Here is a 27,344-nt window from a genome sequence, read left to right on the forward strand (position 1 = left end):
ACCTGGTATGTTTTCAGAATGCAGTAGCCAAAATTTACTCGCTAAATATTGATCTGCAAATATCGAGCAACAGACCACCCCTTTCAGGTCTATACAGGTTGTGACGAAAGGAAAAAGAAGGGCTTGGCCATCAGAAGCGGTGGGGGTGCAATGTTATAGAATCGGACATGAAGAGAGGAGTCTGGAGGTTGGAGATTGTAGGTAATCTCTTGTGTTTTGATATATCGTGGGTATCAAATAGATCGCTGAGCTTCTTCTTCCATTTGGATCCTCAGCGCGCCCTCATGCTGCAAGGTACTGATCTGCTTCCGCAGGTATTCGTAGGTGAGCATAGTAGTCATGGCAGCCGGGACGGCCCGGAACAGGTTGACGCCGATCCCGGAATAAAACGCACGCCATCCTTCTTCCTTGAGGATTGTCTGGAATGTGCGCACCATGCCATTATAGCGTGGGCGACTGAGCATTCCATCTGACGAGGATATGCCGCCCGCCCGACCGCGGTCATGCGGATGTTTCAATCCGCCGCGGAACGCAACCTCTTCGTGAGATTGCGCCGGAATAGTCCGCTGCTGTGTTTGGAGTCGGGTTCGCAAGACCTCATGCGGGTATGTGACTGTGCTTGCACAGATCTTGCTGAGGAAAGTGGCGACGGATATTCCCACCCAGTGTGAACTACCGGTATCAGGATGTTCACCGATACCATAGCCTGTCAATGCCATCTTTAGATATTCGTAGAGGGGGAATTGAATGGCCACATGGGTCAGTCCCAGCAGAGCCGGGGTAAGGCCAGAGTAAAAGGAGCGAAGGCCCTCGATTTGATACATCTTGCGAGCAGCATCCCATGTGCCTGAGTACTGCCACGGGGCTCGCACTCCTTCACTGTTTTGTTTGAGGCTTTGTGACATGAGCCTGGTCTTGATTACCCAAATGGGGTTCGTCACAACCGTTGAGCATGCACCGGCTGTGATTGAAGCATAGCCGCGGGATAACCACCAGCTTCCTGTAATTTGGTCAGTACTTACGAATGACCGAATCCTCCATTCTGGAGGTACCTACCTGTCTGGTCATAGAAATATTCACGAGTCCGGTCATAGACTGCTAGATAAACAGCCCAGGTGGGAAGATATCCCAGCAACATTGGACCTAGTCCCTGATAGAGACCGCGAACGCCATCTTCTCGCCAAATCCTCCTTCCACTTCCGAGCATGCCACGATACAACACCCCCGAGGCAACTTCCTTTGCTCCTCCCCGCCGAAACCCACCCTGGGCTTGGAGCTTTGTTTTGATTACATCAAGAGGACATGTGACAATACCAGAGGCCACGCCAGCGCTGGCTCCACAGAAAGGTGCTATGTAAAAATTGGGTATCTTGGTGGAAAAGATCTCGAGGCGGGCTTTGAAATCAGAGCTCGGTGCGGCGGGCACATTGGAAGTATTGTCGACATGGATTGACCGAGTTTGGCTTGGGGAGCTGTTCGGAGCGCTTCGGCCGTTTGTAGTCATTTTGGTGGCCGGCGCTCACGCAGCTTATCGAACCGTACTGAATCAACGAGGGCTCCCGGACACGAGCATATCGGGTGCTCGATCCGGAACCCAAGAACCCTATTTCAAACCGAGCTGGGAAAGAAATGTAGAATATCCAAAGTCCAAAGTCCGTAAATGGTGTAAAGAAGAAGGTGTGAGTAATGACGGAGGATTGAGAGAGTTTTCGGGGCCGATGCTTGCCGAACCCGGTGCGATTGCGTTGAATGCGCAATGTTCTAATATCTTGCAGCACGGACGTGGGCGGGGTTCTCAAGACAAACAAGCTTCTTAATGTAAGCAGGGATCAGTTGTTGCTTTGATGCTTAACAGATCCCATTCCTGTCAAAGCAAGCGATAAGGTTGAAAAGGGGATATGACATAGGAAACCCATCCGCTAGGTGGAGTGCCCCGATTGACATTCCCAGTTTCTTCACCGCCTGAGGCATCTATAGATCATGTGATTTTGGCCTCAGGTGTAGAAATGCCGTTTCAGGACTAGCCGCCCGAGCTCCGTTTTGCACAACCTCGCAACATCGGGTCATCTCGTGTTCCAGTCGGATAGCCTTTCCAACCCTTCACCACACCCACGTCAATTGGGATACCCGGGATTCAAAATGTCTGCCCCTTCGCTCGCCAGTTACATCGTCAAGCGCCCATGGCTCAAGAGCTGGCTCACCCCTCTCTCCCACTGGTACACCGATGCCGCCGGCTACAGGAGACTCGGACTCAAGTAATTCTTGCCCTCCCACACCGACAACCCCTCGACCACGAACGATTAAGACAAGGATTTGGAATTGGCTGGTCGAATTCGTCGCGCACCGGTGGCATATCTTTTGAATGCAATCGCAGTTGTGTCGAATTTGCCCGGAGGCCCGGTCTTTCGGATATCGTTCGCGGCAGGGTTGGACCGAAACACTTGCTAACCGCTAACTAGGTTCGATGACCTGATTCCTGAGGAGAGCGAGAACGTCCAGAAGGCCATCAAGCGTCTTCCCGCCAAGGAGGCCTACGACCGTGTCTTCCGCATCCGCCGTGCTTTCCAGGTTCGACCGACCCCCCTTCCTGTATAATCCGACTGGCGCAGAACCTAACAAATGTGTCAATTGCAGTGCTCCATCTCCCACACTCTCCTTCCCGCCCATGAGCAGATCAAGCCCGAGGAGGTGAGTCCCCAACATCCAAATTTCGTCCTCCCCGCATTAGTCCCCATATCGGCCAATCCTGTTGCACGGATTTGTCACATCCTCACATCCACCCTGACTCTGTTTTGAAACATATATTCACCACAACGATCACAATGCTAATGATGCGAATCAAATAGGACGTCGAGTACCTTAGCCCCATCATCCGCGAGATCGAGAAGGAGGTTCAGGAGCGTGCCGACCTTGACAACCTTGTTGTCCGCAAGTAAGCCATTGCTGCTTGGTTCAATGGAATATGAAAACAGGGGGTTGGGGTAGCATTGTTGTTGGCATTGAATAAACGCCTGGTGTGCTTTCTTTGTAATGGAATGGGCGTCGTCGGCGGCCCATGGCTTGGTTACGCAGCCTGAGTGTACTGATACTGTACAAATCGATTTTCTTCGCGCGCTTATATCTTTGGTCAATCTTGTAATCGACAAGCGGACCTTGCACCTCTTGACGTATTGATAATCTTTAGTAATGACTAGGGCAGTTCGAGATACTATGCGGGTTGTGGTAGCTGGTCAAATTGGGGCGGTAGGCACCCAACACTGCATATGCATAACATCTTGAATCATGCCTCTTTGCTCATAACCACGAAATCAGAGCCACAAGTCCCTCCCAATGGTCGACTCTATACACTATGGCAATATTCATTATGCAGCACCATGTCAAACGCTCAACATCCAGTAAATACCACGGTATCAAGACAGCCTAACTCGCAGAGGTAGTACTTCTAAGTCTCTTAACCACCAAGAACTGCCACATCAACGTCCTCAATCCGCCACATATACCACATAAACAGACTCCTGGATCAACTAAGTAAGCACATTTTCTACACCATGAACAGAGCCACACATACCTATATGGTGCAAATTTGGCAGCAAGTTCAAGCATATCCTTTTCAGCCATATATTTGAACTTACCACCACCCTTGCCCTTGAGTTTGCTCACATCACGACCCACAAAGGCAGCACAGCCTCGTCTACTGAGGTGTCAATAACTCCTCCACTGAACTGCAACACAAACATCTCCCGGTCAAGAAACCAAGAATTTGCATAGGACAAAAGCAAGAAATGAACTTACTGTACTCCCAGATCTCCAGTAGAAAACACATCAGTGCGCTTGAGCGCAAACATAGCAAACATCTCAACTGACCACTTCCCCAATCCACGAACAGCAATAAGCTTCTCAAAAAGCTCCTCATCAGTAGCACGCGCCAACATCCTCGCCCCAAGCTCTCCACTGGCGAACTTTTCCGCAAGTCCCTGGATATACTCCGCCTTGCGCTGTGACAGCCCCGCTGTGCGCAGGGTAGGGATATCACACTTGGCGACCTGATCCGGTGTCGGGAACTTTGCATGTCTATGTCCATCAGGTGCAACAGTATCAGGTAAATCGAACAGTGTCAGAAATTTGTTCCTGATAGACTTTGCTGCCGCGCCGGAGACTTGCTGGCCGATGATGCTGCTGGTCAGGCTATTGAAGGGGTCGATTTCCTCTGCTAAGCCGGCAGGCGAGAAGAGCGGACATGGATGCTGTTCGATCACTGTTGCAATACGTGGATCTGTCGCTATGAGATGTGCGGTGGCTGTCTCGAGTAGTGTCCCGGTTGTGGCCGTTGGCCGTGGGAGGCCGGTTTTAGAGGGCGAGGCATCTTCTGCATGCGCTGGATAGGCGTTTACTGTTGAGCCGTGGGGCGTGATGAGAGTTGCATTTGTTCGGTGCGGGTCGACAGGGCGGTCGAGGGGAGGCGGGGTCTGAGGTCTGAATATCGTGGGGTTAGTGGTTGAGGGCTGGTTGTCTGTTTCTTGTTTCTCTGTGACTGCTGGCTCAGGGGACCAATAGGAGGTTCCTGTTTTTGGTTTCGTCTTTGTGAGTTTTATATCTGATTTGTTTGACTTTGTGTATGCCTTGCGAGGTTTTGTCACTGCGCTGCGTTGAACTCGTGTTGCTTCGCTCGGAGCTGAGCTTTGTAGTAGTGGTGTCTTGATGGTTGGTATGGAACCCAGTCGGGCTGAGCGTCTGAGTGACATTATAGGATGATATATGAGATAACCCGTTTTCAATGGCCTATGTACTCCGTACTGGATCTGAGGAAGTCTCGAGGGGGTTATAGGGGAAGCCGGGGTTTGCGGAGGTGCGGAGTTGGAGGTTTGCCGCGCTACCCCACGAGTGCCAAGCATAATGGCGCTCTTCAACAGCACCTGGGAGACACGCAGGCTTCTATCATTGAGCATTGATTCTCGATATGATAATTGATTTCATTGTTCTCGTACATGCTTGTAGAGATACCACTTTTCTTACATGACACATATTCAATTACATCTAACTTCCGATATTTCTCCCCTCACCAAATCCATATGTATATATATATACATGTTCCTTACTCAACGAGCCCAAAAATATTATTTTTACACTTCCACACAGGATACGAGATAGAATATATCACTGTATATTTGTTATTACTTTTTTTTTTAACCCGAGACTGTCCGCCATGGCTTATACCTATGAGTTATATTGAAATATACAGGACTAGGATCTGAAATTGAATTGCAATTCACTTACCCTGTCTTGCCTAATGGTAGAGGCAGACTCAAGCACCTCCTCAACATCCGATTATTCGGTTCGAACTAGCGTAGGCATCGTGGATCGTCTGCAGCATACATCGGCGCTCGCCTTTGCTGTGACTGTCTCTGTGCTGCCGTGACAAGCGTCGGCTACCGTCGCACCTGTTGCAGTCACTCATTCCCAGTGACTTTGAAGGTTTCGTTTGAGCATCGCATGGAAGCAAAATTTGGCACCGAGAGAGAGTATATAAAGCTTTCCATGGTAGACTCGCGGCTCGAACTTCTTGAAAATTAGAATTCTGCCAACGAGAGTGATGTTCTCAATATAGCTTAGCTTGGCATATGAGCACCGGAGAAGATAATTGAATGCGTGGATTTATTATGTTTAAGATTCCAGTTCTGTATTGTAAGCACTGTTATGATTTACATTGACGAAAGACCGAGAAAAGTCTTCATCTACATACGTGTACACATAGATAGAATCGAATTCAAGCTATTTATATCAAGGAAATGCTGGCATGTCTTTAATAAAGTAAACCGTCGCTATAAATACCCCAAGCTAGATCCACTCCATGGCAACAGCCAGAGAACCAAGATTGGAAGACGTAGACAGAAAAGTGTGAAGAGGATTGTACCTCGGATTTAAACGGCAAAGTCACGCGATTGGATGCAGTATACTCCGCTGTAGCACAGTTCCAAGGAACTACAACATATCCTAAGAACACCCCGTGGACCGAAATTGAAGATCCATGGTAGATCCGTAATACAATACAATAGCCTTTAGATGAAATCTAGACCAACTTGACGGATCAAGCATAGATATACGGAGTACCCCGTACATAGTTAGTGATATATCGGAATGATTCTATATTAGAAGAATTGTTTAGCCAGGTACTCCGTACTCCGTACTCCGTAGACATTACATGAGCCTTGGACAGATTCAGGTGCTCATGTCATCGCCTATAATTATTGACCCACTCGCCGACTAATTATACACGGGAGGAAAAATAGAGGAAAAAAATGAAAAAGTGGAAATGAACCGAACTTTCATCTATTTCATGCTATTAAAGATTGACCAGTAAAAATAGAGATTAGTATTTAGGCCGAAGCGTTAAACCGAGTCAAGAAGACGTTGGTGCATCAGTTCGAAACAAGAATAGATCCTTGTCTGTGAGACCCTTGGTCATAAAAGCCAACAGACAACGAGAATCACAACGCAGAAAAGTTTCGCATTGCAGCCTCAGTCTGCAAGACCAGGATAACCCGGATTAGGGTATAAACACATACCCCAGAGTGGCCGGGCGAGCGAATTGTACATGTTTACTTTTCGATCCCGGTCTCTTGTTTTAGAGAATGTGGTCATTCGTGACCCCTAGATAGGTACACGCCCGTTGCTGAGCGTTCCACGCATTCCGGTACGTGGCCAGTCTCTCGGTCTTCTAGGGCCGACAGGACGGGAATGTGAGTTGAATGCCATGAGACAGAAATCACCATACGGAGTACACATGTGTCTTGTACTGTGACAAGTGGCAGTTTAGCACGGCCAGCACAGAGCTGGGCCTAATTTAATGTTTCAAGGTATCCATATTTGTGGCGTAACAAGCATGGGCAGGTATTAATGTCCGCGATTGTCAAGTATTTTGCAATTTTGCAGACTTGGGTTTTGCTACATGACGACGCGGCCATTATCCATAGTTGAAGAGGTTGAACATACATCATGAACCAAGTTTTCTCATAGGATTCTAAGCGATCGAAAAAAAAAACATATCACCTAGTGGAGCGGTGCAAGGTGGGGTGAGACGTATCAAGTAACTTAGCTCTGTTCTGAAACATTTCCCGACCTTACACTGTAACATCTCCGACAATAATATAATGACTTTGTTGCCACCCGAAAGGGAATATTTGTGTCAGTTGGGTAGATATTGAATGGTCAATACAGCAAATTCCATTGAATATTGAAAATAAGATGCGACGGAATCTCTGTAGAAGATTTGCTGGGCTGATGAAGTTCTAGACATGGCTTGATGGTTGTGTTTTACTTATGGATCAAGCTCGACGGGGCCAAAGTTATAGCCGGGGTACTGCATTACGAGAAGCGCACAGATGTTGAAATTTTCATTTCCCAGTACGCTGTACATTGAAAATTTCCAGATTAATGTGTCGTTGGGATCGTCTTGGAGCTGCATCATTGTGATTTAAAGCTGTACATCGTACAATATAGGCAAGGCAGGTGCATGTATACCCGTCTAGCGAAAGTACCTAGTTGGGTACAAATAGAAACTGTGGCGAAGTTTCACAAAATCAGTTGTGATCAACTTGCGATCTCCGATAGTTAAATTACCTCTTATACCAACTCCTGTGCGCATAGCGCATAAAATATGGGACAGGGGATCGGGCTGCATAATTTGACGTTGAAGCGCAGGTTTCCTGTGGCATCATTTTGCATATCATACTCGCGAGGGGGTGATCATTTGGCCTCATGTATGTTGTAGAGCTGTATTTTCGGGAAACAGCGAGGATTGACTGTGATCCAGGGCGAGTCATTCCAACGTGCCAATCAGAAGTCGCGCATACCGGGAAATCGACGATAGCGGCAGGGGGCAGGTCCATAGAAGGCTCGGGTTCCGCAAATTTAGATCGGCCACTATCAAAGTGAAAAGCTTCGAAACCAAGTTTTTAGATTGCGTGGCTAGTGTTTCGGGTGGGAGAATGGTTGTTGATATGTTCCGTACGGAGTGTTAGAGGGATTCAGGGATTGACAAGTGTATTGCATGATGATAGCTATCGGGGTTGGATATTGTCTCATATAAATGCGATAATATCCATTAAGGAACGAAGTTATAGCACAAGACATTTGAAGATCTACAGGGGAGTCTCGAGCGAGCCTGGTCGCATGGATGACGACAGCAAGAGATAGATAGGATGGGATGGGGCCGTTGATAAATTGGCTAGCGAACTTCTGATTGACCCATTGTCGTCAAGTGCTGTAGGATTGGGTGTTCGGTATAAGCTAGTATTTATGCGTTATTATTAGACCGTCTACTCCGTAGTATTAACGCTGTATCCTCATAAATTTGCATGGGACTTTTTTTGTCCTCATGTCCAAGATACCGAGGATAGTCATTTAGGTGGGGAATGCTCCGTACGGAGTACGGAGTACTTTTGATAGGGCTAAGCGAAGCTATAGAACAGTGTACAAATGATGGTTGTGTACTCCGTAGAACGTACCGTGGCAACTATCATTCATACCAGGCCGAGGCCTGATCACCTAGTCCCCAAGTTGTACAGATTGTACGGGAGCACATAGTACCTTGCTGAATGCATGGCCCAATTTGAAAACAAAAACATCTACGGAGTATATCATTACTACTCCGTATGTAAACAATGAATAGCTACAGATGAACTCCAATGATATTCTATATCCATGAAAACATCGAATCAATGAATCATCTACGGAGTACGGAGTACAACATAAACCAAAATACCCAACCAAATGGAGAAAGGGGGGCGAATGGGGGTGGTACCAAGAGCGAACTAGCGTGCAAAAGCAGGAATTGGTCTGGAATTATTTAAGAATTGAGTTTTTTATTTTTATTTAATTTGTGATAATTTAGTAATTGGGTAATTTGAAGTAATTTGGAGTAATTTTCAATTTGATAGTGGTAATTTTGGTACCTTTGGTAACCGTGGTAAAAAGTCAGGCTAATCAGTGAGGTCGAAACCGGCGATAAAATACCTGGCACTGCCCTGGCACGGTCCTGACATGCCGGATGCGGTACTGTGTGTGTTTTTCTTTTCCCCCTTGGTACCCTTGGTATCGATAACCCATATAAGTAAAAAAGTGGCACCTGGTAAGATTAGAATACAAACAATCTCCACCTCCCCTTTCCTCGCCCCAAGGCTCCTTCTTCTTCTTCTTCTTCAATTTCTCCTCCAACCTTCGTCCATTCGTTCTTACCACATTTGAGAGTTCCTGCCCTATCCCCCTTGGCAGTATTTCCGCTTCCCTCTCGTTTGAAGCGCTTCTTCTCTAATCACTCATTGCGAATTTTCCTGCTCTAACATTCCCATATCTCTAATCGGTACGTACAGCCCAATTCCCCCTGATCGGAAAATCCCGATCCAAAATTCATCACTGACATCAGATTTAGAATCTATCATGTCTCTCAAGTACATTCTCCCCGCGCTGGCCGCCAGCCAGGCTGTTTTCGCTGCCTGTGAGTATTCTCTTCCTGGCATTAGCATGAACCCACTAACATTAGCATCACATAGCCTGCGGCGATACCAAGATCCAGACCCAGAGTGATGCTGATGGAATCAACACCTGCACCACCATCAAGGGTGATATCACCATCGACAAGTCCTACAGCGGCGACCTCGCGCTTAACAACATCGAGAAGATCACCGGTGGTCTGATCTGCAACGGTGGTCAGAATGTCACCTCCATCACCGCCGGCTCTCTTGCCTCGATCGGCAAGTCCTTCGACTTGGAGGGACTCACCACCCTGACCCTGCTCGACTTCGGTCTGCTCGACTCCGTTGGTTCCATCAACTGGGAGGCTCTCCCTAAGCTCCAGTCGCTGTCCTTCGCCAAGGGTGTCACCCAGGCTGGCGATGTCAGCATCGCCAACACCGGTCTCACTGACCTGAACGGTATCACCCTCAAGACCGTCGGTACCTTCAGCATCCAGAACAACCGTGACCTGAAGACCATCAACATCAACAACCTGATGAACGCTACCGATCTGATCAGCTTCTCGGGTAACTACGATACCCTCTCGGTCGATCTCCCCAACCTGGGCACCGGTACCAACATGACCTTCCAGAACATCTCTTCTGTTTCCCTGCCTTCCCTCGAGAAGCTTACCGGTCAGCTTGGCTTCTGGGGTACCAAGTTCGAGACCTTCTCCGCTCCCAACCTCACCCAGACCGGTGATCTGATCTTCAAGGACAACTCCAAGCTGTCCAACATCAGCATGCCCGTCCTGAAGACTGTTGACGGTGGATTCACCATTGCCCGTGATGACAAGCTCTCCACCATCAGCCTGCCCTCCCTGAAGCGTGTCAACGGTGCCATTGACTTCAGCGGTACCTTCAACAAGTGAGTGATCTTGCTCCCATGGCTTTCTCTACGCATAAATACTAACAGCGAATAGGCTTGCTCTTGGTGCTCTCACGGACGTCGAGGGTAGCTTCAACATGCAGAGCACCCGCGGTAACTTCAGCTGTGACGATCTCCGCAAGCTGAAGAGCGACAATGTTATCAAGGGTAGCTTCAAGTGTGATGCCACCAACGCCAACCCCACCACTGCCAACGGCGGCTCCGGTACCACCTCCTCCAGCTCCGGCACCACCAGCAGCTCTGCCAGCACCAGCTCCGGTGCTGCCTTCATGACCGGCGCCAACGTCCCCGTCGTCGGCATCGCCGCTCTCTTCGGTGCCCTTGCCCAGCTTCTGTAAAGGGTTGATTAGTGGAGGATTCAAATGACCTTGGGGACTTTTGTACAAAAGTCTACCAAGCAACGATCTCAATATTCGTTCCCCATTGCAGTTGTTACGATAATAATTCGGTCTTTCGTGGAGAAAATTCGCAATGTGGATTCTGACCTCGAGAGATGCTTCCCCGGAAGGAGTTTTTCTTATCCTTTGTGTTGATTGTCTTGCTATGTTCCAAGGTTCGCTCATCGCGTCCTAATGTATTTGGTTGCACTTTGTAACCTGCTTGTTCCCTGTTGATATACCGAGAGGGGAGGCTGCTTCGGGCCTATGAGTGTGATCTCGGTTCTCGTTGTACTTCTTGTGTAAACATTCCTTGAGCTTTTTTTTAATGCCGTAATATTCCCTTTTATCCTAGTCGCGTGCAAGCTAATGATTGTAATTGTACCGCTTTTTACCCCCAACGCTCGTTCTCCAGAAACGTAGCTCTCTTCAATACATACGTATCTATCGCACTAGTAGTCTTGAAGAGCTAGCGACCCAAAGTCCGTTTGACCTCGGCATCCCCCTTGGACATTATGCTTTCGCAGACTTAGCTGCCGTTCGTCCGTATGATCTACGCACATGGATCGATCTGTCGCCCGATTTTCTATATTCACCAAATCCCGAAGCGTCAAACACCTTCCAGCTTTGGCTGTTCCAAGCAAGAGATATATCCACCCATCACGAATACTATCCCATAATCACGGCATATATCCAGCCCTCAAGCATTAAATCTACCGTTCAGCCTACTGAGACACAGACTAGCTTCCACCAGATCCCTGAAGTCAAATCTCCGCACTCTTGAATCTAGCCTCCTTCATTTCCAAATCCCGCACCGCAAAGTCGAACACAACAAGCATCCACATCCACATCCCGTCCACAGCCCACACAACAAGATCCCAGTGAATCAACTCCAACACATTACCTAGATTGTGTCTAGCTACAAACCTACTACTATATTGAGCCCACCCCTACGCCCCCGTCTTATGCCGAGGTCATACCGATCAGCATCACAATGACAGTGGATCATGGTGGGTACGCACTAACCGCTAGACGCTGGGCACTGGATATTGGTAGAATAGAACATATCCATGTGGATGGAGTGTGTGCGTTGTTCTTTTTCTTTTTTGGCCCGGGCTAGCTACTAGGTGCCTTGGTAGCGGGATGGGCCATGGATCATGGAACAAGGAACACGGATCGGGGAATCGATCAGACAGAGGGGCTAGAAACGGGAGGGAGATAGGAAGTCTTCCCCGGGACTCTCTTGTCCTGTCGATCGCTGTTGGGTTTACTCTTTGTCGGGATTCATGAGGTGGCAATGCTGGATTTGCGGAGTGGTTGTTCTCCGGTTATGGGTTGGTTCGGGAGAGAATTAGATAGGATTAGTTATGTTACATAGTGTATAGACAAGAAGATGAAGATGATAAGGTATAATTTTATGCTAGCAAATATCCACTCATCAGTAGGTAGGTCTAAATGCTATTATGCTGTACCTGTCAAAAGATAATAGACATTGTATATGCCAGGGATATAATGATAGCACAATATAGGGTTATGTCCGTATTCGTACCAAAACTACCATGTGCGTCTCAGGGATCATCCTGTGACTCGCATCAAAGTCTCGAAACAGTAAAAAATGGAGGCGCCAAGACCAATCTAGCTGATCGGGAAAAACTCGATCAGTCGAATCCACAGCGCCGGGCCGAGTCGCTCGATCCGATTCGAAGACCCCTCCTGGACGGGCGAGAAAAGATTAGGATCGCAGCTAACTCGAAATGGATAACAGACATCAACAAAACGTAGTGTGATTGGTGGGCTGCTTTCTCCGCATGGATATGGGGTTGAAGGAAGGCTGGGATGTTGAGCGTTTTGATAGACTGGGATGACCAATCATGGAGATAAGGACTATGTTGGCTATTGTTATATGGATACTATTTATTCCATACTTTATGCACATATTGAGCTATTGTTTTACGATAGTGTGCTCATAAGATAATTGTTAGAGTAGTATCCAGTTAGTTGCAACTAAGTACGCAGAGTGCCATCCCGGTGGCTGGGAAGAGGGGAATCGGCGATCTTTACGATCTGAAGAACATTGTGCATTAGTCTTACGGTCGCCGGAATCTTATCGTGAGTAACGAACTCCCAATCGTGAAACGGGGAAGTGTCAACCGCGCGATTTAGACCAAGGAGCGCTATATCGTGTAGAGTAGTGGTGGATTGGATGACGACCATGGAGGGGTGTTCGATGTGTGCTTGCATATCAAAATTGCCGCATGTGTCGACCTACATAGGCTCCAGACCGTGCCTGCACGGCTGAAACGCACAAGACAGAAAAAAGCCATTATTATGTAGAAACTAGAAGATAAAGACGGATGGAAACTGGGGACGGCAGGCCACTACGCTGCAATGATCCGTTTATGGTTTGTTTTAACCTTTTGGTTTATATAATTCTGTTCTTTTTGTTGCTCTGAGTTTCGGATCCCTCGTTTGAATCGTTTGAGACGTGCTAGCAGATATTCTGATCTCTCAGTGTCAAGATCCTGGATCTACAAAAAGCAAAATATACTTGCAAAACATACTTTGATGGGATCTGCCATGATTGCGAGCTGAACAACACCGATTATGATTTGATTGGCCAGAAATCTCGACGTCTATAACGTGGTATATTGTACGTACTTTGTACTTTGGGTAGCTTTCTTAGTGCCCCCGATCTACATTGCCATTGACGTGAACAGGGAACTGCTAAGTTAAACTCTTCGTGGGGGTTGGCAGCGCCGAGAGTGGAAATTGACCCTCTTTTTTCCTTCAGAAAAGGAGAAAATGGATCAGAATACGAGGAAACGCCCTCGCAGTATGTAGGTAATGTTATCCTCTTGCCTACAGGGACTCAGCACGTAAGAACAAAAAGTGGAGAGGAGTGCAAGACATGAGCTGGCATTCGAGATTATGGAGTACTCCAGCGTAATATCAAGGTGGCAAGGAGTTATTCCAAACGGAGCTCCGCTTTCGTACTTTGTCATCTCATACTCAAATCTCGTACGAATATGATGCATGCCGTCCGAAGCGGAAAAAAAAAAGAAAAATTCAAAACAAGGGTACCTGAATAAAGATGCACATCTTTAGGTCTGGCCGACCAGGGTATACATCCGCCTTGCATTGGAGGCAACCAGCGATCCAGGTAATGGGAAATGGTGGAGGCCCCGAGCGCACCATAGTGCGAATCGGTACGGCAATGCATGCTGTAGGAACTAGATCCAGACGATCACTACGGAGTAGAACGAGAGAGAAAAGGTGACTCCACAAAGTATCTATGTTGCCTCGATCGCGAACTCCACGGGGGAGTATCAATGCTGTATGTGTGTGCATGCATGCACCATGCAGCCTCGGGAAAGTCCCTCGAGTGTGACCTCTCAGATGCGGCGAATTTGAGTTCCAGGAGTAGTCCATACAACATACGTATGTACTATGCACCGCGAGCGTCTACTAGATCTGTATACTAGGAAGTTGTCCTTGCAGGAGCCGGTGGCGAATAACGGAGTACATCAGTCGGGGAATAAATTGCTGCCCACAGGAACTAGAGAGTTCCTGCATGCTCGTTCTTGGGGTTGGGGGAGTTCAAGAATTGTGGGCTTTTGGTGTGGTTTTGAGATCCTTTTCCCTAACGTACTTTTGAACGATAGACGCTCGCTGCCTATTCGGGTAATCCGTAGTGAACCTTACACCCAAGATTATATTGTACTTGTGCAAAGTGGGCAGTTAGGTGGTGAGATCCACATGGCTTTTTGACTAACAGTTATGATTGTCTGCCCTTGCTGCTCATGCCGCCGTCCATATTAGACATGATCATGTATGAGGATAACAATTATTGTCTACCAACGCTCTTAGGCGGGGAGAGTACTTTGTTTGGTGCCCAACAATTCGTGCAGATGACTTCTTCTATCGAATAGACTAAAAGGATACATAGCCCCTTCCGTCTTGGGATCAATCTGACACGAGCCTGCATTTTCATGCTTGCCACTCAATAGAACGAGGGGGTAAATTATAGGCGTCCGAGTGGAGAGACAACACGCACAGTAGTTCACTGTATGTACAATCTTTGAGAGGGGCTATTTAAAGTGGAAACAGGGAAGATGACAGTCACAATTGAAATTTATATTAAAAAAAGCAGAGAGGTCAATATCGCACTTGAGGAAACCGATCGTATCACGTACCATGGACTAAAGATGCGGGTGGGTACAATCATTTCACAGGGGGTTGTAACAAATTCCCTAATCCTAGTCGCCATGCTACTCCGTTTTTAGCAAGTATAAACAGGGAAGAGGGCCCTATATCGTGCATGAGGCGCTTTTAAGCGCTTGGCGAGGATTTAGCCCCGACGATTATTTCAGTTGAATTGAAACATCTCAAATCATCAAATAGTCAAGTGACTTACATCTATTCCATACATTAATCTATAGTATGAAAATAAGATTTCAACTAATTATACTGTCCCCGCCATGTCATTGACAGTTGAAACTTGACAGGTCAAGAGGCGGTACGAGAAGGCGACTATTGGGAATGATTTAGTAGGAAGAGGGCATCGGAGGTGCTCATTGGCGCCGGGGGTACGGTAAGCTTTACGCTGACAGCGTGGAGGCAAAGAGGACCTTGGAAAATGGGTGCTAAATTTGTGTAGTGTGGCTTGTTCCTTACACATGAGAGCCGCACGGGACGGGGATCATGTCCGAGCTTGTAGCGAACGCTGTGTAATATCGAAAGAGGGGCTACAAAACTATAATAATCGGATCCTCTACAGCCACCCTGAGAATACGTAGAGGAAGGCGTTCATCTTATGCGAGGTACGATCGACCTCGTAACCTACGGCGCAGATGTCTACATCCGCGATAACACGCACACCCATGCGGATAGGGCCCATGATGAAACAAAAGTCTCAAAATCGGCCCCAGAGATATGGATCAAAGTCTATTTTTTGATCCGCGAAACTCAAATATTTCGATTTGGTATTGAGCAGATCTGAAGAGGGGATCATAAATGCACGTCACTTAAAATAGTAAGGGAGGGAACAAAAAGGACAAGCGGGAAGATCCCTGGGGCCCAGATTGGTCCGGGGAACTCTCGGAAAAAATAATTTAGAGAGTTTGACCGAACTTGAATGGTTCGTGTGAGAGTTTTCCCCTCGATTTAGTTGTTGGTACGTGCCGTCTGCATATGGGAGGCGTGCGAAACTTAGTGTGAGCCACCGATTGGGTGCATATGTTGTAAACAGGGAACAGGGAACAGGGAACAGGGAACTACAACATACGTGAACTAGGGGAACTGGGTTTCAGATTGAAGTCTGCAAAGCACGGAAGATACGACATTCAGGTGAGATTATCTCTCCCGGTGTGGAGTTTGCCTAATGTATGGAGTAGAATGCATACAGCATAGAATTGCAAGTCGATAATTGTGGATTTTTATCACGGTCGTTAAATGATAAAATAACAGAATAATAGGGATTGTGAACATGAACGGCCAGAACGTGGGGACTAGTGTGCTGGATGGAGACGCCATGAGGCAAGCTGATTGACTGTAGGGTGAGACGGGAAGGGGAGAATATGACAGCTCTATTTTCACAACCCACCATTGGATCTTGTAGCGAAGACAGGCGACAAAGATTCAGGGATGAGTATTAGATTAAATGTATGGTGTAGGTTATTTGATATTTTGGAGATTAAAGATTCAAATAAAAAAATAAAATAAAAAAGGAAATTAAGATGATAATATGATAATATGATGACTGAACGTAGGGCTCTCTCCACTTGGGGGGAACGTGTCCATCTATTTAGGGTTTTTTTTAGGGCTTCACCAGAAATAAATCAATAAACTTAACTTAACACATTACGAACTAGATATTATTTAATCTGACTTGTCATTTCTCTAACGTCTGTGTGTCAAACAATTCCAAATCCTCTTAATTCCAATGATTGGCTGTCTGACAGCAAAGGTAACCTGGTCTTTGGGTCTCGTCCGTCCCAACTCGCTGGTTTCCTCGATCATGTCGTTTCGGACCTATTCTGGGGATTCGCTTACCTGACGATACTGATTGATTGATTTTTGTTAATCCTAACGCTGAAACCGTCAATGGCGCTTATAGCTTCCTGCTTGTAGACCCAATTATTCCCAACTCCATTATATAGAGCTATGATCCTTATTCTTGTTGATGCCTAACTCCTCGCATGTATCACCGATGACACTCCCGCAGTCCTTGCTTAATTCCATTTATCTGAGGGGCAATTTAAATTTGCTAGAAGCGCCTCGAGGGGTATTGGCTCGTTGATAATGGGTAACCCCTTGATACTGTAGCACGATCATAGAAGTTTCTCCTGACTATCGATGCAGGATATCAAGATGCATGTTAAGATTGTGTTACATTAAGCGTTTCATCATCTATCGAGATATCAGCGGGGATCTGATGGCGAATACGGACATGGCCGCGCATTCACGTAGATGACTGTGGAGTATGCGCAAGTAAACCTTAGTTTTAATTGTTCACTGTTTTTCAAATTACTTTTTTTCTATCTCGAGACTTCATTAGCACCAACAATTTACATCCGTATGCGTTCTCCGGAGGTTTTGATAGGGAACATCCAACGTCATTAATTGGGATAACTATTGATGCAAGGGCCATAATGCCTCTATTTTATCTTTTAAAAAAAAGAATAAAATCTTCCCCGTGTCGATCGCAACACCCAACAGTTCGGTGACAAATTAGGGGTCCTGGATCATCATGAACCTTTCTCTCGGGCTCCATCGTCTTCCCCTCATTCGTGGATCTAATAGATTAGTATGTGAGGTTCGGTCTGTGCATGATGTGACAGATACCTCTGTGATACCGAATATAATTATTTTCTTCTCTGGCGCTTCCTCCCGGCCCAAGCGGGCACTAGCAAGTGGCCCAGAGCACCCACCCGGGATGCTCATCTTGCTTCCCCGTCGTGATGAAGCTGTGGGGCAAAGAAATGCAACTTCTGTCTGTATGACATCCGAAATTCCGCGCTTCATGTCTGTCGAGGATCGGCCTTGGTTCACGGTTCCCCTCGCCTGGGTCTGGAGAGGCCCTAAGATCTGGGAATGGGGAACAAAGTACTACCCCAATCTACATATAAACATGCTTCCCAGCCCGCATGGTATCCCTTTCTATCCATTGTCTCATTGTATACACCCGCCTCGTGTAGCTTCTGATCTTGCTTCTTCTTTATTCTGTCTATAGCCCTGTCCCCCTTTCTCCATTGCTGTGCATATACAACTTTGTTTTATCTGCACTCTCGCCATTCAATCTACGACCTCATCGACCCGACTCTACACAAGAACACGAATCACCCGTGATCTTTCAGTATATATCTCGTCCGCATACTTTGAACCACTTCGACACTCTCGTCACTGCACATATCACGCATTTCTCGACGACCAACTACGATGTATGAAGAAATGGGTTCTATTACTGAAGATATCCCTCGCCGCTGCTCTCTGCCGTGAGTTATCTCACTGTCTCGGTATCAGCTCTCATATCCTAACCTATTTTCAAGTTCTTTCAAATCTAGCACCAGTATGGCCACCTCTGATGTGGGTGAGGAGCGCCGACTGCCTCCTCTTCCTCAGATTTTGCCTCTGCCACCCCGTGGTCCTTTTAGTCCCTTCAACGTGAAGGATGCTCTTGTTCCTACCACCCCAGGGCCCCAGGACACTTTCCAATTCAAGTCGCCTTGGGCAGCTGCTGAGCACATCGTCACACCTCCCTCACCGGCCAACTCCGCCGAGAGCTCTTGGCAAGAGTCATTTGCTATGCAAAAGTCCACCTCGGTCGATTGGCCCAATGATCTCTCCCAGAGCGAGATCATGGCTTTGGTGGCCCCACAGAACCTCAACCGCAAGGCTCCTCTACAGCAGCTTTGTGGCCGTAAGCGCAAGGGCAGTGCCCAATCCACTGAAGATGACCAGCGCGAGAAGCACCGCATCGCCGAGGGCAACCGCCGCAGCAATCTCAGCGAGCTGCACCGCCAGTTGGATAGCCGCATTCACGATTTCTTCCTTGAGCGTGCAGGCTGGAATCCTTCCAAGAGCCTTACTCAATCTAAGGAGCACATCGTGCAAGGAGCCATCTACCTAGTCGACTTCATGCTTGCCATTATCGTCCACCTTATCCGCCAGGAACAGGTCACACCGCAGCTCTCGGAGAAGCTGCAGCCCCAGGTCCGCTGCATGCAGCTGCAGCAACTAGTCAGCTCCCTACAGCAACAAAACCAGACGGCCCAGCAACAGCTCAAGGCCACCAAGGCCGAGAACGAGATCCTCGCTGACCGTAACCGCGCCCTTGAGTTCCAGCTCAAGTCCTACGAGCAGATGTTCCGCTCCCCCAAGTCCGAGAGTACCTCCCCCGGCCCCGTCCTCGAGTTCCCCGAACACAAACGCCAGAAGAAGAACGGCCTGCCTGGCATGCGCGTGCTCTGCGACGAGATCGCTGCCAGCATGCCCTCCGAGCCTTCCTACGCCGCCCCCTACTATGACTCCATGCCTAGCTCGACCTCGCAGTCCTTTGGCAGCTCCTATCTCACTGCCACCCCGCCTATGACTGGTCCTTCTTCTCCTGCCTTCCCTCCTTCTCAGTCTTCGTCTTTCTCATTCCCCGCGCCATCACGTCGCCACTCTCTCATTGCGTCTCCATAAATCCGCAGTGAAGATTGATGATGCACGCCCGATATTGAACACTGTCCCTGTTCACTGATGATATCATGATTCCTTCTCTACCTTTCTCTCTCTGTGCCGCATCCTCATTCGCACATGAGACCCTTGCAGCAGCTGCTGCTCTCCCTTACTCTCGGGTCCGTTAGGCTTAGTCCTTCCGTTGTCTTCCCGCTCCATGTGCATTTAGCGCCTGCATTGTGTAACAATATTTTCTTTGATCTCGGGGATGAACAAGAGGTTCCCAATTTGCTTGAATGCTTTTCCTTTGTTGACTGATTTCCTTACCTCGGGGTTTCCTTTTGTTTTTTTTTCTTCTCTTGGACAAAACGGTGGTTTTTTCTCATTTTTCTTCTTTTTGTCTCTTGTCCTTTGGCGTTGTTTTTTATATGGATATATGTTCGGGCGGATATTTTGGCTTTTGTTCATTTCTTTATTTCTTTATTTCTTTTGTCACTTTCTTCTCTTTTTCTATGTCTATAACTATGACTCAATGGATCATCTTCGATGAAAATCATGTTCTTCTGTAAGATTATGGTAGTTGTGCTACTAGACTGTAACACGCGTTGAGCGTCGCCATATGAAGCCCTCCTATTAGCCTTGGAGTGAGCCGAAGTACATTGGGCACGATTTGTGTCTCTCCTGCTATTTCTCATGTAATCGTGATATGTCAATGACGCGTATGCCAATCCTATCTCTTGTATGATGTACTGGCTATATTGCTATGCTTTCCTAGAGCTAGCGCGACTTTGATTCGAGAAGTGATCTCCGATGTATTCAGTCAACTATAATACAGCCATGCAGCAAGTGATGGATTCCAGGTTCATATTCTGGAAACTGTAGATGTAATATAATTCCTCGGTCTATGTAGAATGCGACGTAGCTCGTTGTTTAGGTTGACCAAGTATTTATGTGGCTACTTTGCCCCTTTTCAGTACATAGTATAAACATACAGTCATTTACGACACATTCCTTGAATACTGGGCCTACGACATAAGAATGCAAATAATGTTCCAACTGACACCTGTGAAGATTTCTTCTTCTCGGGGACGAATCAGCTGTCGATCATTGGAGAGCTGTCTTAGGCATCAGCCGGTGGAGACCAGTGCAGACTTGAAATGGACAAGTGTTCTGGGAGGCGTTTTGGATTTTGAGAGATGGGAGATTGAATTGCTTTTTTTTTTAAAATGAGAAGAACAATTCAAAATTATACTGGCTGCTTAAAATCTAGAAATATAGAGGTGCCTACTCCGTACAACATACTCCGTATATGTTGTGGTATAAAATATGGGTTGGGCCCAGGCCGTGTCTCACTTTAACCTCGTGCTGAAGATCCCACTTGTCATTTCCGGTTGTTTTCTTTTTGTATGTTGTACTTTGTGGTAATTAATTTGAAATGATTAGAATTTTAGGGGGAAAAAAAGAAAAGAAAAATAGCATTACCATTTTCCGTATTAGAAATAACAAAAAGATTCAAATTTAAGAAATTCGATAGTAAAAGTAGGGTTAAATGTGTACACGCAATCCCTGCAGAAAAAAAAGTGCCTACAAAATAGGGGGGACAGAGTACGGAATACGATGTACAGCACATTGTACCCTGGACCTGCGTGGCAACAGAATAGGATGAGACTGTGATATCCCCCATGTCGTAGGATTCAATAACCCCTAAAGTGCACAGAGTTCTAGATGATCAAAGCTATTAATAAAAAAAAAATAAAAGGGTCTGTCTCAGCTGTCAAGTGTGTTGAGGGGATCCAAAGGAATAACTTGGTATGCTTATTTGATTAAGTAGAGTAGTAGAATAGTAGAACAGTAAAATAGATCTAATAACTATATAGATACTTATAATTATGCTCTTAACTACGGAGTAGATCTTATAGAATATGTAGAAAGAAATGTAGTGGTTGTCTTACTGATCTCAGCCGTTCTTGGCAGGCAATCGCATTTCCCCCGATTCCCGATTCTGTTTTCTCCCTATCAACCATTCGCCTCACCATTCCTCTCCTCCTCTCTTCTCCACATTCGTTCGGGGGGTTTTACGACGAGTGTTCGAGACGGGATCGCCCCTGAATTTCTACACAACCTCATACCTCGTTATCTCTCATCATGTTGTTGCCAAAGGGCGGTGTTAATTGGAAGTCGGCCAAGGCCAGATTGCCCCCATGGAGGGCAATCATCGTTTTATTAACACGGACGCGCTTCTTGGTCTCCATAGCCTTGACCGGTCTGTTGATCCTCATGTGGCGCGGTGTCAGCAGGTCTGCATCAGAGATGCAAAGGTGAGAGAACATGCAACCCATCATCCATCATCCATCATCCATCACCCATCCGGAAACTATTCATACTGACCCGACTGGCGCCGACAGCTTCTACTGCTATGGTTCCAGCAAGTCACCCATGGAGATGTCCATTAATGAGATGGTCGAATGGAGTGCGCACGCCCAGACCCCCGTCCTCTTCAACCGCCACGAACCCTACGAAGTCAACTCCACCTCCATCACCGATCTCGACCTGAACCCCATCAAGTCTACCTCCAAGGCCGCTCTCAACCGTGAACGTGTACTCATCCTGACCCCTCTTCGTGATGCCGCCCCTTACCTGGCCAAATACTTCGACCTCCTTTACAAACTGTCTTACCCACACGAGTTGATCGATTTGGCCTTCCTTGTTGGTGACTGCAAAGACGACACCCTCGCAAACCTTGCCTCCGAACTCGACCGCATCCAGAACCACGCCGAGGAGAAAGTTCGTTTCCGCAGCGCAACCGTTATTCAGAAGGATTTCGGTGCCGATGTAGAGATGACTGTGGCAGAGCGTCACTCGTTCGCCGCACAGGGTCCCCGACGCAAGGCTATCGCCCGTGCCCGGAATTACCTGCTCTACTCTGCTTTGAAGGCCGATCACTCCTGGGTCTACTGGCGTGATGTGGACATTACCGACTGTCCCGAGCGTATCCTGGAGGATTTCATGGCTCACGATAAGGACATTCTCGTGCCAAGTATGTGATTTTGGTGAATTTGGATCGGAGGTTGGACAGCTGGCTGACAGTGATTTTTCTCTTAGACATTTGGTTCCACCGCTACAACCAGGATGGTCATGATATCGAGGGTCGCTGTATGTATATTCGTGACGCTCTGTGCTGTGCAGATTGCTGACATCTTCATTCCTAGTTGACTACAACTCATGGATCGAATCCGACAAGGGCCGTCGTCTGCGCGCGAGTCTGCCTACCGACACTATTTTGGCCGAAGGCTACAAAGAGTACGACACTGGCCGCACCTACTTGGTGGGCATGGGCGACTGGCGAAACAACAAGGATGATGAGGTGGAGCTTGACGGAATTGGCGGTGTCAACATCCTCGTCAAAGCCGATGTGCACCGCTCCGGCGTTAACTTCCCCGCATACGCTTTCGAGAACCAAGCCGAGACCGAAGGTTTCGCCCGCATGGCCAAGCGAGCTGGCTACCAGGTGGTTGGACTGCCCAACTACGTGGTCTGGCACATTGATACCGACGAGAAGCCCGGTAACCTTGGAGACCGCAAAGCGTTCTAGTTTCTACCTGCATTCCGTCCGCCGGAAATCTCGCTTAGGATCAAGTTGATCTTTGATCCCACCCCGTCGTCGAACATCCACCATTATCCATTGCCCGTGTGTTGTCTTCCCGGTGATTACCATCGGGGAAAGCTTTTGGCCACGGCGTGTTTCACTTCCTTTCCTTCTGACCTATTTTATTTCCCTTTTTCTTCCTCTTTTTGGATGGATGTTTCGCGACGGAAAGCCTAATGACTTCCCTAATACAGTATCTTCGTGCCGCGTTCTAGGGAGTGTGTGTATTTGTTACCTTGGCGCTACGGGGGAAAATGTTGTTTGGCGGGTTCGCAGGTCTATAAAGTTCGTTCTCCAGGCCTCTTTCCTTGACATACCGAATTTGTGTCTCTTGGGACACACGCATCCCGAGTTATGGGGATGTGTGTATATCCGGGCATGTACACTCGAGTGATTCAATCTCGATCATCTGTTCTTCTTACGCAAAACCTACATTAGGGACCGAGAACCGGACTGTCTACTGTCATGTGTCGCTTTCTTGTTTCCAAGTCTATTTGATTCTGATTCTGCTATGCAGGTCACCTCCAAATTGCCCTTTCTATTTCATCTTTTTTTCGTTTTGTCATATGCTGAGCTGGCGTCCTTGACTGTGTTTTTTTGAGATGAGGGGCAGGATATCAGACCAACTCAGTTGAAATCCAGATGCTGTGTGATGAGTCTAGATTTCTTGCGGATGAAGCAAGGCAGATATCCGCGCTGCACTGCCCTATCTGCTGAGTTTCATGTATATAATAAATCGCACGATTTCATTCCCTGCAAATATCACGAGGCGTATTACCGCAAGTAGTTTAATTGAAGATTTCCTAGCACAGACCTCGACAGCGGAATATCAGATCTCGGCGCAAACCGATGGGCTGTTAGGCTAGTCGAAGCTTATTTTTCTTTTTCTGGCAACATTCATTTAGAAATTCAAGTCCTCTCTCATTCAACTCTAGATACTTGGCCAATGTAAAGAAATCAATCCCAAAATCGCAAGCTATAAACTTACCAACCAGGAAAAAGCCCGAAGATTCCTAGTCTATACTCTCTAATTGGTTACCACTCTCGACAATGATATGGGCTGTAGTTGGTATTCGCTGACGCAATCAAAGAATTTGCTTTAGAACTTCGGTGAGGGCTAACGATATCCTCAGGCCATAGTTTATCGTCTGGTGAAAAGTACAGCCATTTGGAAAAGAAAGGCTGAGTAGAGTGCTTGCCCGCCGACACTTTCTATTCGGTCTAAGTGAAGCTCGTGAAGCTGCCTCAAATATTCAACGAGTTCTTTATGGGTCGATGGCAATGGCATCTTGGCTAGAGTCTATTCAATGCTTGGCCTTGAATGCGTTTGGTAAGAAGAAAACATGCTCCGCCATCTTGCTACCATTCTTCGACCATTTGGGGTATAGATATTGAGGTTGATGCTAAAGACCCGATATTAAGGACTTCAAAGCTGGGTGGATCGCTAGACCGCTCTTTTAAAATCACGTTCGACCCTAAAGACCATACACTACTAACACTGTAGAAAAGCTTCACGTGGCTCTGGTAGCAGCATGCATCTTAACGGGTTGGTGACCAGCTATACGCTGAACGGGTATTATCGGCTATTTGGTATAATTCCTTTTTTGAAGGGATGTAAGGCTGAGGTCAGCATGATTCAAAGCATTTATAAATAATAGGAGGGGTCAAACGCACGATGTAATTTCTCAGGGGACCTGAGGTCTCAACTATTGGGCCAAGCTTGGAACCTTTGGGTACCCTTTTTAATCCTGCCGCATCTACTTACATAGATAGGTATATTAAGGGCTTGGATAATCCTTTATGCAAAACAACTTAGCTGAAAACCGACCCTTCAAGATATGGGGCTAAAACGTACAAGTGCCTAACGGTGAAGCTAAGAGGTAACGTAATCATTCAACCCCCCAACAGATATATGCTGCCTATCTCGAGCAAAGATTGAAATAATCTCAAAAGATGAAAGGAAATAATCACTACTAACCCACTTTGTTTGAAGGCGCCTCCCATCCGCCTAGTACTGCCTTTATCTTTTCTTACCTCGACGGAGATGCATCATTAGAGCCAAGCTTTGTTACTCCAGCATGGGATCTGCAGGATCGCCACTATAATAGGCCCCAGTTTCGCTCGGATGAAGCAACACGATGCCTCCCGTATCCAAGACGTGCCAGGGTTGCGCGGATTCAAAGGTGCGATGTGTCCGGGATACCGATATCGCATGTAATCGGTAGGAATCAGAACAACCTCCCTCAGAACTCCGTGGAAGAAAACTGGGGCTTATCTAAACAACACAGATGCCTTCGTTTGGGAAAAGAATGTCAATATCGTCGGACTGGTCGTCGATTTAAGGGCTTCCACAAGGACCGGTGGGCAGACTTTCCGTCATGATAATATCGTTTATGATTTAACACATAACTCAGTAAGATCGCGGCTCTGGAGTTGAAGATCAATGAACTCAAGGCCGATCGGGGCGGTCTAGAAGGAAATGACACCAACACAAGCACGCGCAGCACATCATCAATTGACGGTGATGCTCCGCTTGAAGACATCATCAGCCGAGACTTTCTTGACACAGAGACGGCCGAAAGATATCTAACGATATTTAAGACCAAACTGACCCCACATTTCCCATTTGTGGTTGTGTCCCTCGATGTATCTGTCCAGCAGCTCCGCAAGGAGAAGCCGTTCCTATGCTTAGCGATCCTTGCATCTGCTTCGTATGAGAACATGCCACTGCAACGCGCGTTGGGGAACGAAGTTAAGAAAGTCGTTGCATCACGCATGGTCATCGGTGGGGAAATCTCCTTTGAGTTGTTGCAAGGGCTGTTGGTGTTTCTCGCATGGTAAATCCCAACCTATCAATACTTTGATATCATAATTGCATCTGACAACATATGGCAGGTCGCATTATCACTCACGGCCACACCGTTATACTCAATTCCTTCAACTGGCCATAGGCCTCATGATAGATTTGCGGTTGGATCGTCCACCACAGACGCGGACGTGGAAGACAGAGCTGCGCTTTGGGCTTCAATATAATCTGCAGAATCAGACGTTTAATCGAGCTTCTTGGGGGAGCAACGAGCAGAGGGCTGTCTTGGGTTGTTACTATTTGTCGTCATCGTGAGTTCCTGTGCATTTGGACCTTATTGGACATTGGTTGATAGTGATTTACCTTTAGGATTGCGATGCTTGTGCAAAAGAAATCTACCATTCTGCGTCTCCCGTACCAGGAAGAGTGTTGCAAGGCTCTCCATGAAGCCAACGAGTATCCTCACGACAAATACATCAGCTATGTGATACAGCTCCAATTTATTGCAGAGAAAGTCGACAATCTATCTGCAAAGCATGGAATTGACTTGGAAACACCTGGATCAGGGTCAGAGCTCTATATCGCCAATCTGAAGTCGGATCTGGAAGCGTTCTACCGGCATCTGCCCTTCGATATCAACGAGAGCTGTAAGTCTCAACAGAACACCATGCTCATTTTAAAAGAAAGAGTTGAAGCTAACTTGAGCTCTGAATAAAGTTCTTCTTGCTATACAATACCACGCGACAGGGCTTTGCCTATATCAACTAGCTCTCAACATCACCAACCAAGAGTCTCAATCACCATTTGACTCCAACTCCTGGAGAGATGAAATGGCGTTCTCGGCATTTATCTCAGCCAATTCGATCCTCAACCTGTATATTCAACTTCCATCCAACGACGAAGTCGGATTCAACAATACGCAATGGGTACAGATAGCGTTTGCATTGCTAGTTGCCTATCGGCACACCGTAGCAGCCTACAAACCAGATCAGGCTGCTGCCTTCCTAGAAACTCTGTCGAAGTTGCGATCGAGGGTTGGGGCGTTGTCTACTTCAGATGTAGACATGAACGGCGCTCGGGATGCTTTCTTCGACTTTGGAAACCGTATAGCTCGAATTGAGAACTGGCTCGGGGAACATGGTAGACAGGAAGACAACTCTCAAAGTGATGAGAGCTTTGATGAATATCGGTATACGTTATGCTTGGAGCCGACAAACTTTGACGGGCTTATTGGGGCTGCGGAGCATCTCGATGTCCCTTTTGGGAATGAGTTTTCATCTTCGGCAGATGACTTGCAAATTCCCCAGGATTCTTTCTTCGCATCTTCGTTTGAGCAGATTATGGGTGAATGGGTGTGATTGTCGATTCAATATTTCATTTTATGATACTTCCTTATAGATCTCTTTTGTCAACATCTTTCAACTGTTCGTATCATTGCAAAACTGAATCCTGAAGA

The 27,344-nt window shown here is 47.1% G+C and overlaps 8 protein-coding genes across 8 annotated transcripts; 5 read left to right on the forward strand and 3 right to left on the reverse strand.

Annotated features, from left to right (window-relative positions):
* Positions 1–233: 233 nt before the first annotated feature.
* PEX2_058030 (uncharacterized protein) lies at positions 234–1,504 on the reverse strand (the record flags this gene model as incomplete). Its single annotated transcript, XM_016743077.1, has 2 exons — positions 234–1,000; positions 1,057–1,504. The coding sequence occupies 2 exons, from the start codon at positions 1,502–1,504 to the stop codon at positions 234–236; spliced, it is 1,215 nt and encodes a 404-aa protein (XP_016595799.1).
* A 635-nt stretch (positions 1,505–2,139) lies between these two features.
* PEX2_058040 (ubiquinol--cytochrome-c reductase subunit 7) lies at positions 2,140–2,936 on the forward strand (the record flags this gene model as incomplete). Its single annotated transcript, XM_016743078.1, has 4 exons — positions 2,140–2,255; positions 2,460–2,568; positions 2,635–2,688; positions 2,847–2,936. The coding sequence occupies 4 exons, from the start codon at positions 2,140–2,142 to the stop codon at positions 2,934–2,936; spliced, it is 369 nt and encodes a 122-aa protein (XP_016595800.1).
* Positions 2,937–3,451: 515 nt separating this feature from the next.
* alkA (DNA-3-methyladenine glycosylase II) lies at positions 3,452–4,946 on the reverse strand (the record flags this gene model as incomplete). The annotated part of the gene is made up of 4 exons (XM_016743079.1): positions 3,452–3,515; positions 3,569–3,691; positions 3,793–4,731; positions 4,795–4,946. The coding sequence occupies 4 exons, from the start codon at positions 4,944–4,946 to the stop codon at positions 3,452–3,454; spliced, it is 1,278 nt and encodes a 425-aa protein (XP_016595801.1).
* A 4,489-nt stretch (positions 4,947–9,435) lies between these two features.
* On the forward strand, positions 9,436–10,736 carry ecm33 (GPI-anchored protein Ecm33; the record flags this gene model as incomplete). The annotated part of the gene is made up of 3 exons (XM_016743080.1): positions 9,436–9,493; positions 9,549–10,377; positions 10,433–10,736. 3 exons carry the CDS (start codon positions 9,436–9,438, stop codon positions 10,734–10,736), a joined length of 1,191 nt encoding a protein of 396 aa, XP_016595802.1.
* A 6,768-nt stretch (positions 10,737–17,504) lies between these two features.
* On the reverse strand, positions 17,505–17,717 carry PEX2_058070 (uncharacterized protein; the record flags this gene model as incomplete). The annotated part of the gene is made up of 1 exon (XM_016743081.1): positions 17,505–17,717. One exon carries the CDS (start codon positions 17,715–17,717, stop codon positions 17,505–17,507), a length of 213 nt encoding a protein of 70 aa, XP_016595803.1.
* Positions 17,718–18,344: 627 nt separating this feature from the next.
* PEX2_058080 (putative HLH DNA binding domain protein) lies at positions 18,345–19,460 on the forward strand (the record flags this gene model as incomplete). Its single annotated transcript, XM_016743082.1, has 1 exon — positions 18,345–19,460. The coding sequence occupies one exon, from the start codon at positions 18,345–18,347 to the stop codon at positions 19,458–19,460; it is 1,116 nt and encodes a 371-aa protein (XP_016595804.1).
* Positions 19,461–21,581: 2,121 nt separating this feature from the next.
* Positions 21,582–23,028, forward strand: PEX2_058090 (ANP1/MMN9/VAN1 family protein; the record flags this gene model as incomplete). Its single annotated transcript, XM_016743083.1, has 4 exons — positions 21,582–21,754; positions 21,863–22,473; positions 22,539–22,589; positions 22,646–23,028. 4 exons carry the CDS (start codon positions 21,582–21,584, stop codon positions 23,026–23,028), a joined length of 1,218 nt encoding a protein of 405 aa, XP_016595805.1.
* A 2,192-nt stretch (positions 23,029–25,220) lies between these two features.
* On the forward strand, positions 25,221–27,246 carry PEX2_058100 (Zn(II)2Cys6 transcription factor; the record flags this gene model as incomplete). Its single annotated transcript, XM_016743084.1, has 6 exons — positions 25,221–25,303; positions 25,371–25,442; positions 25,497–25,919; positions 25,978–26,199; positions 26,258–26,535; positions 26,606–27,246. The coding sequence occupies 6 exons, from the start codon at positions 25,221–25,223 to the stop codon at positions 27,244–27,246; spliced, it is 1,719 nt and encodes a 572-aa protein (XP_016595806.1).
* Between the last annotated feature and the right edge of the window lie 98 nt (positions 27,247–27,344).

This window comes from Penicillium expansum, assembly GCF_000769745.1.
Source record: "Penicillium expansum strain MD-8 chromosome Unknown contig190, whole genome shotgun sequence".
Lineage (NCBI taxonomy): Eukaryota > Fungi > Ascomycota > Eurotiomycetes > Eurotiales > Aspergillaceae > Penicillium > Penicillium expansum.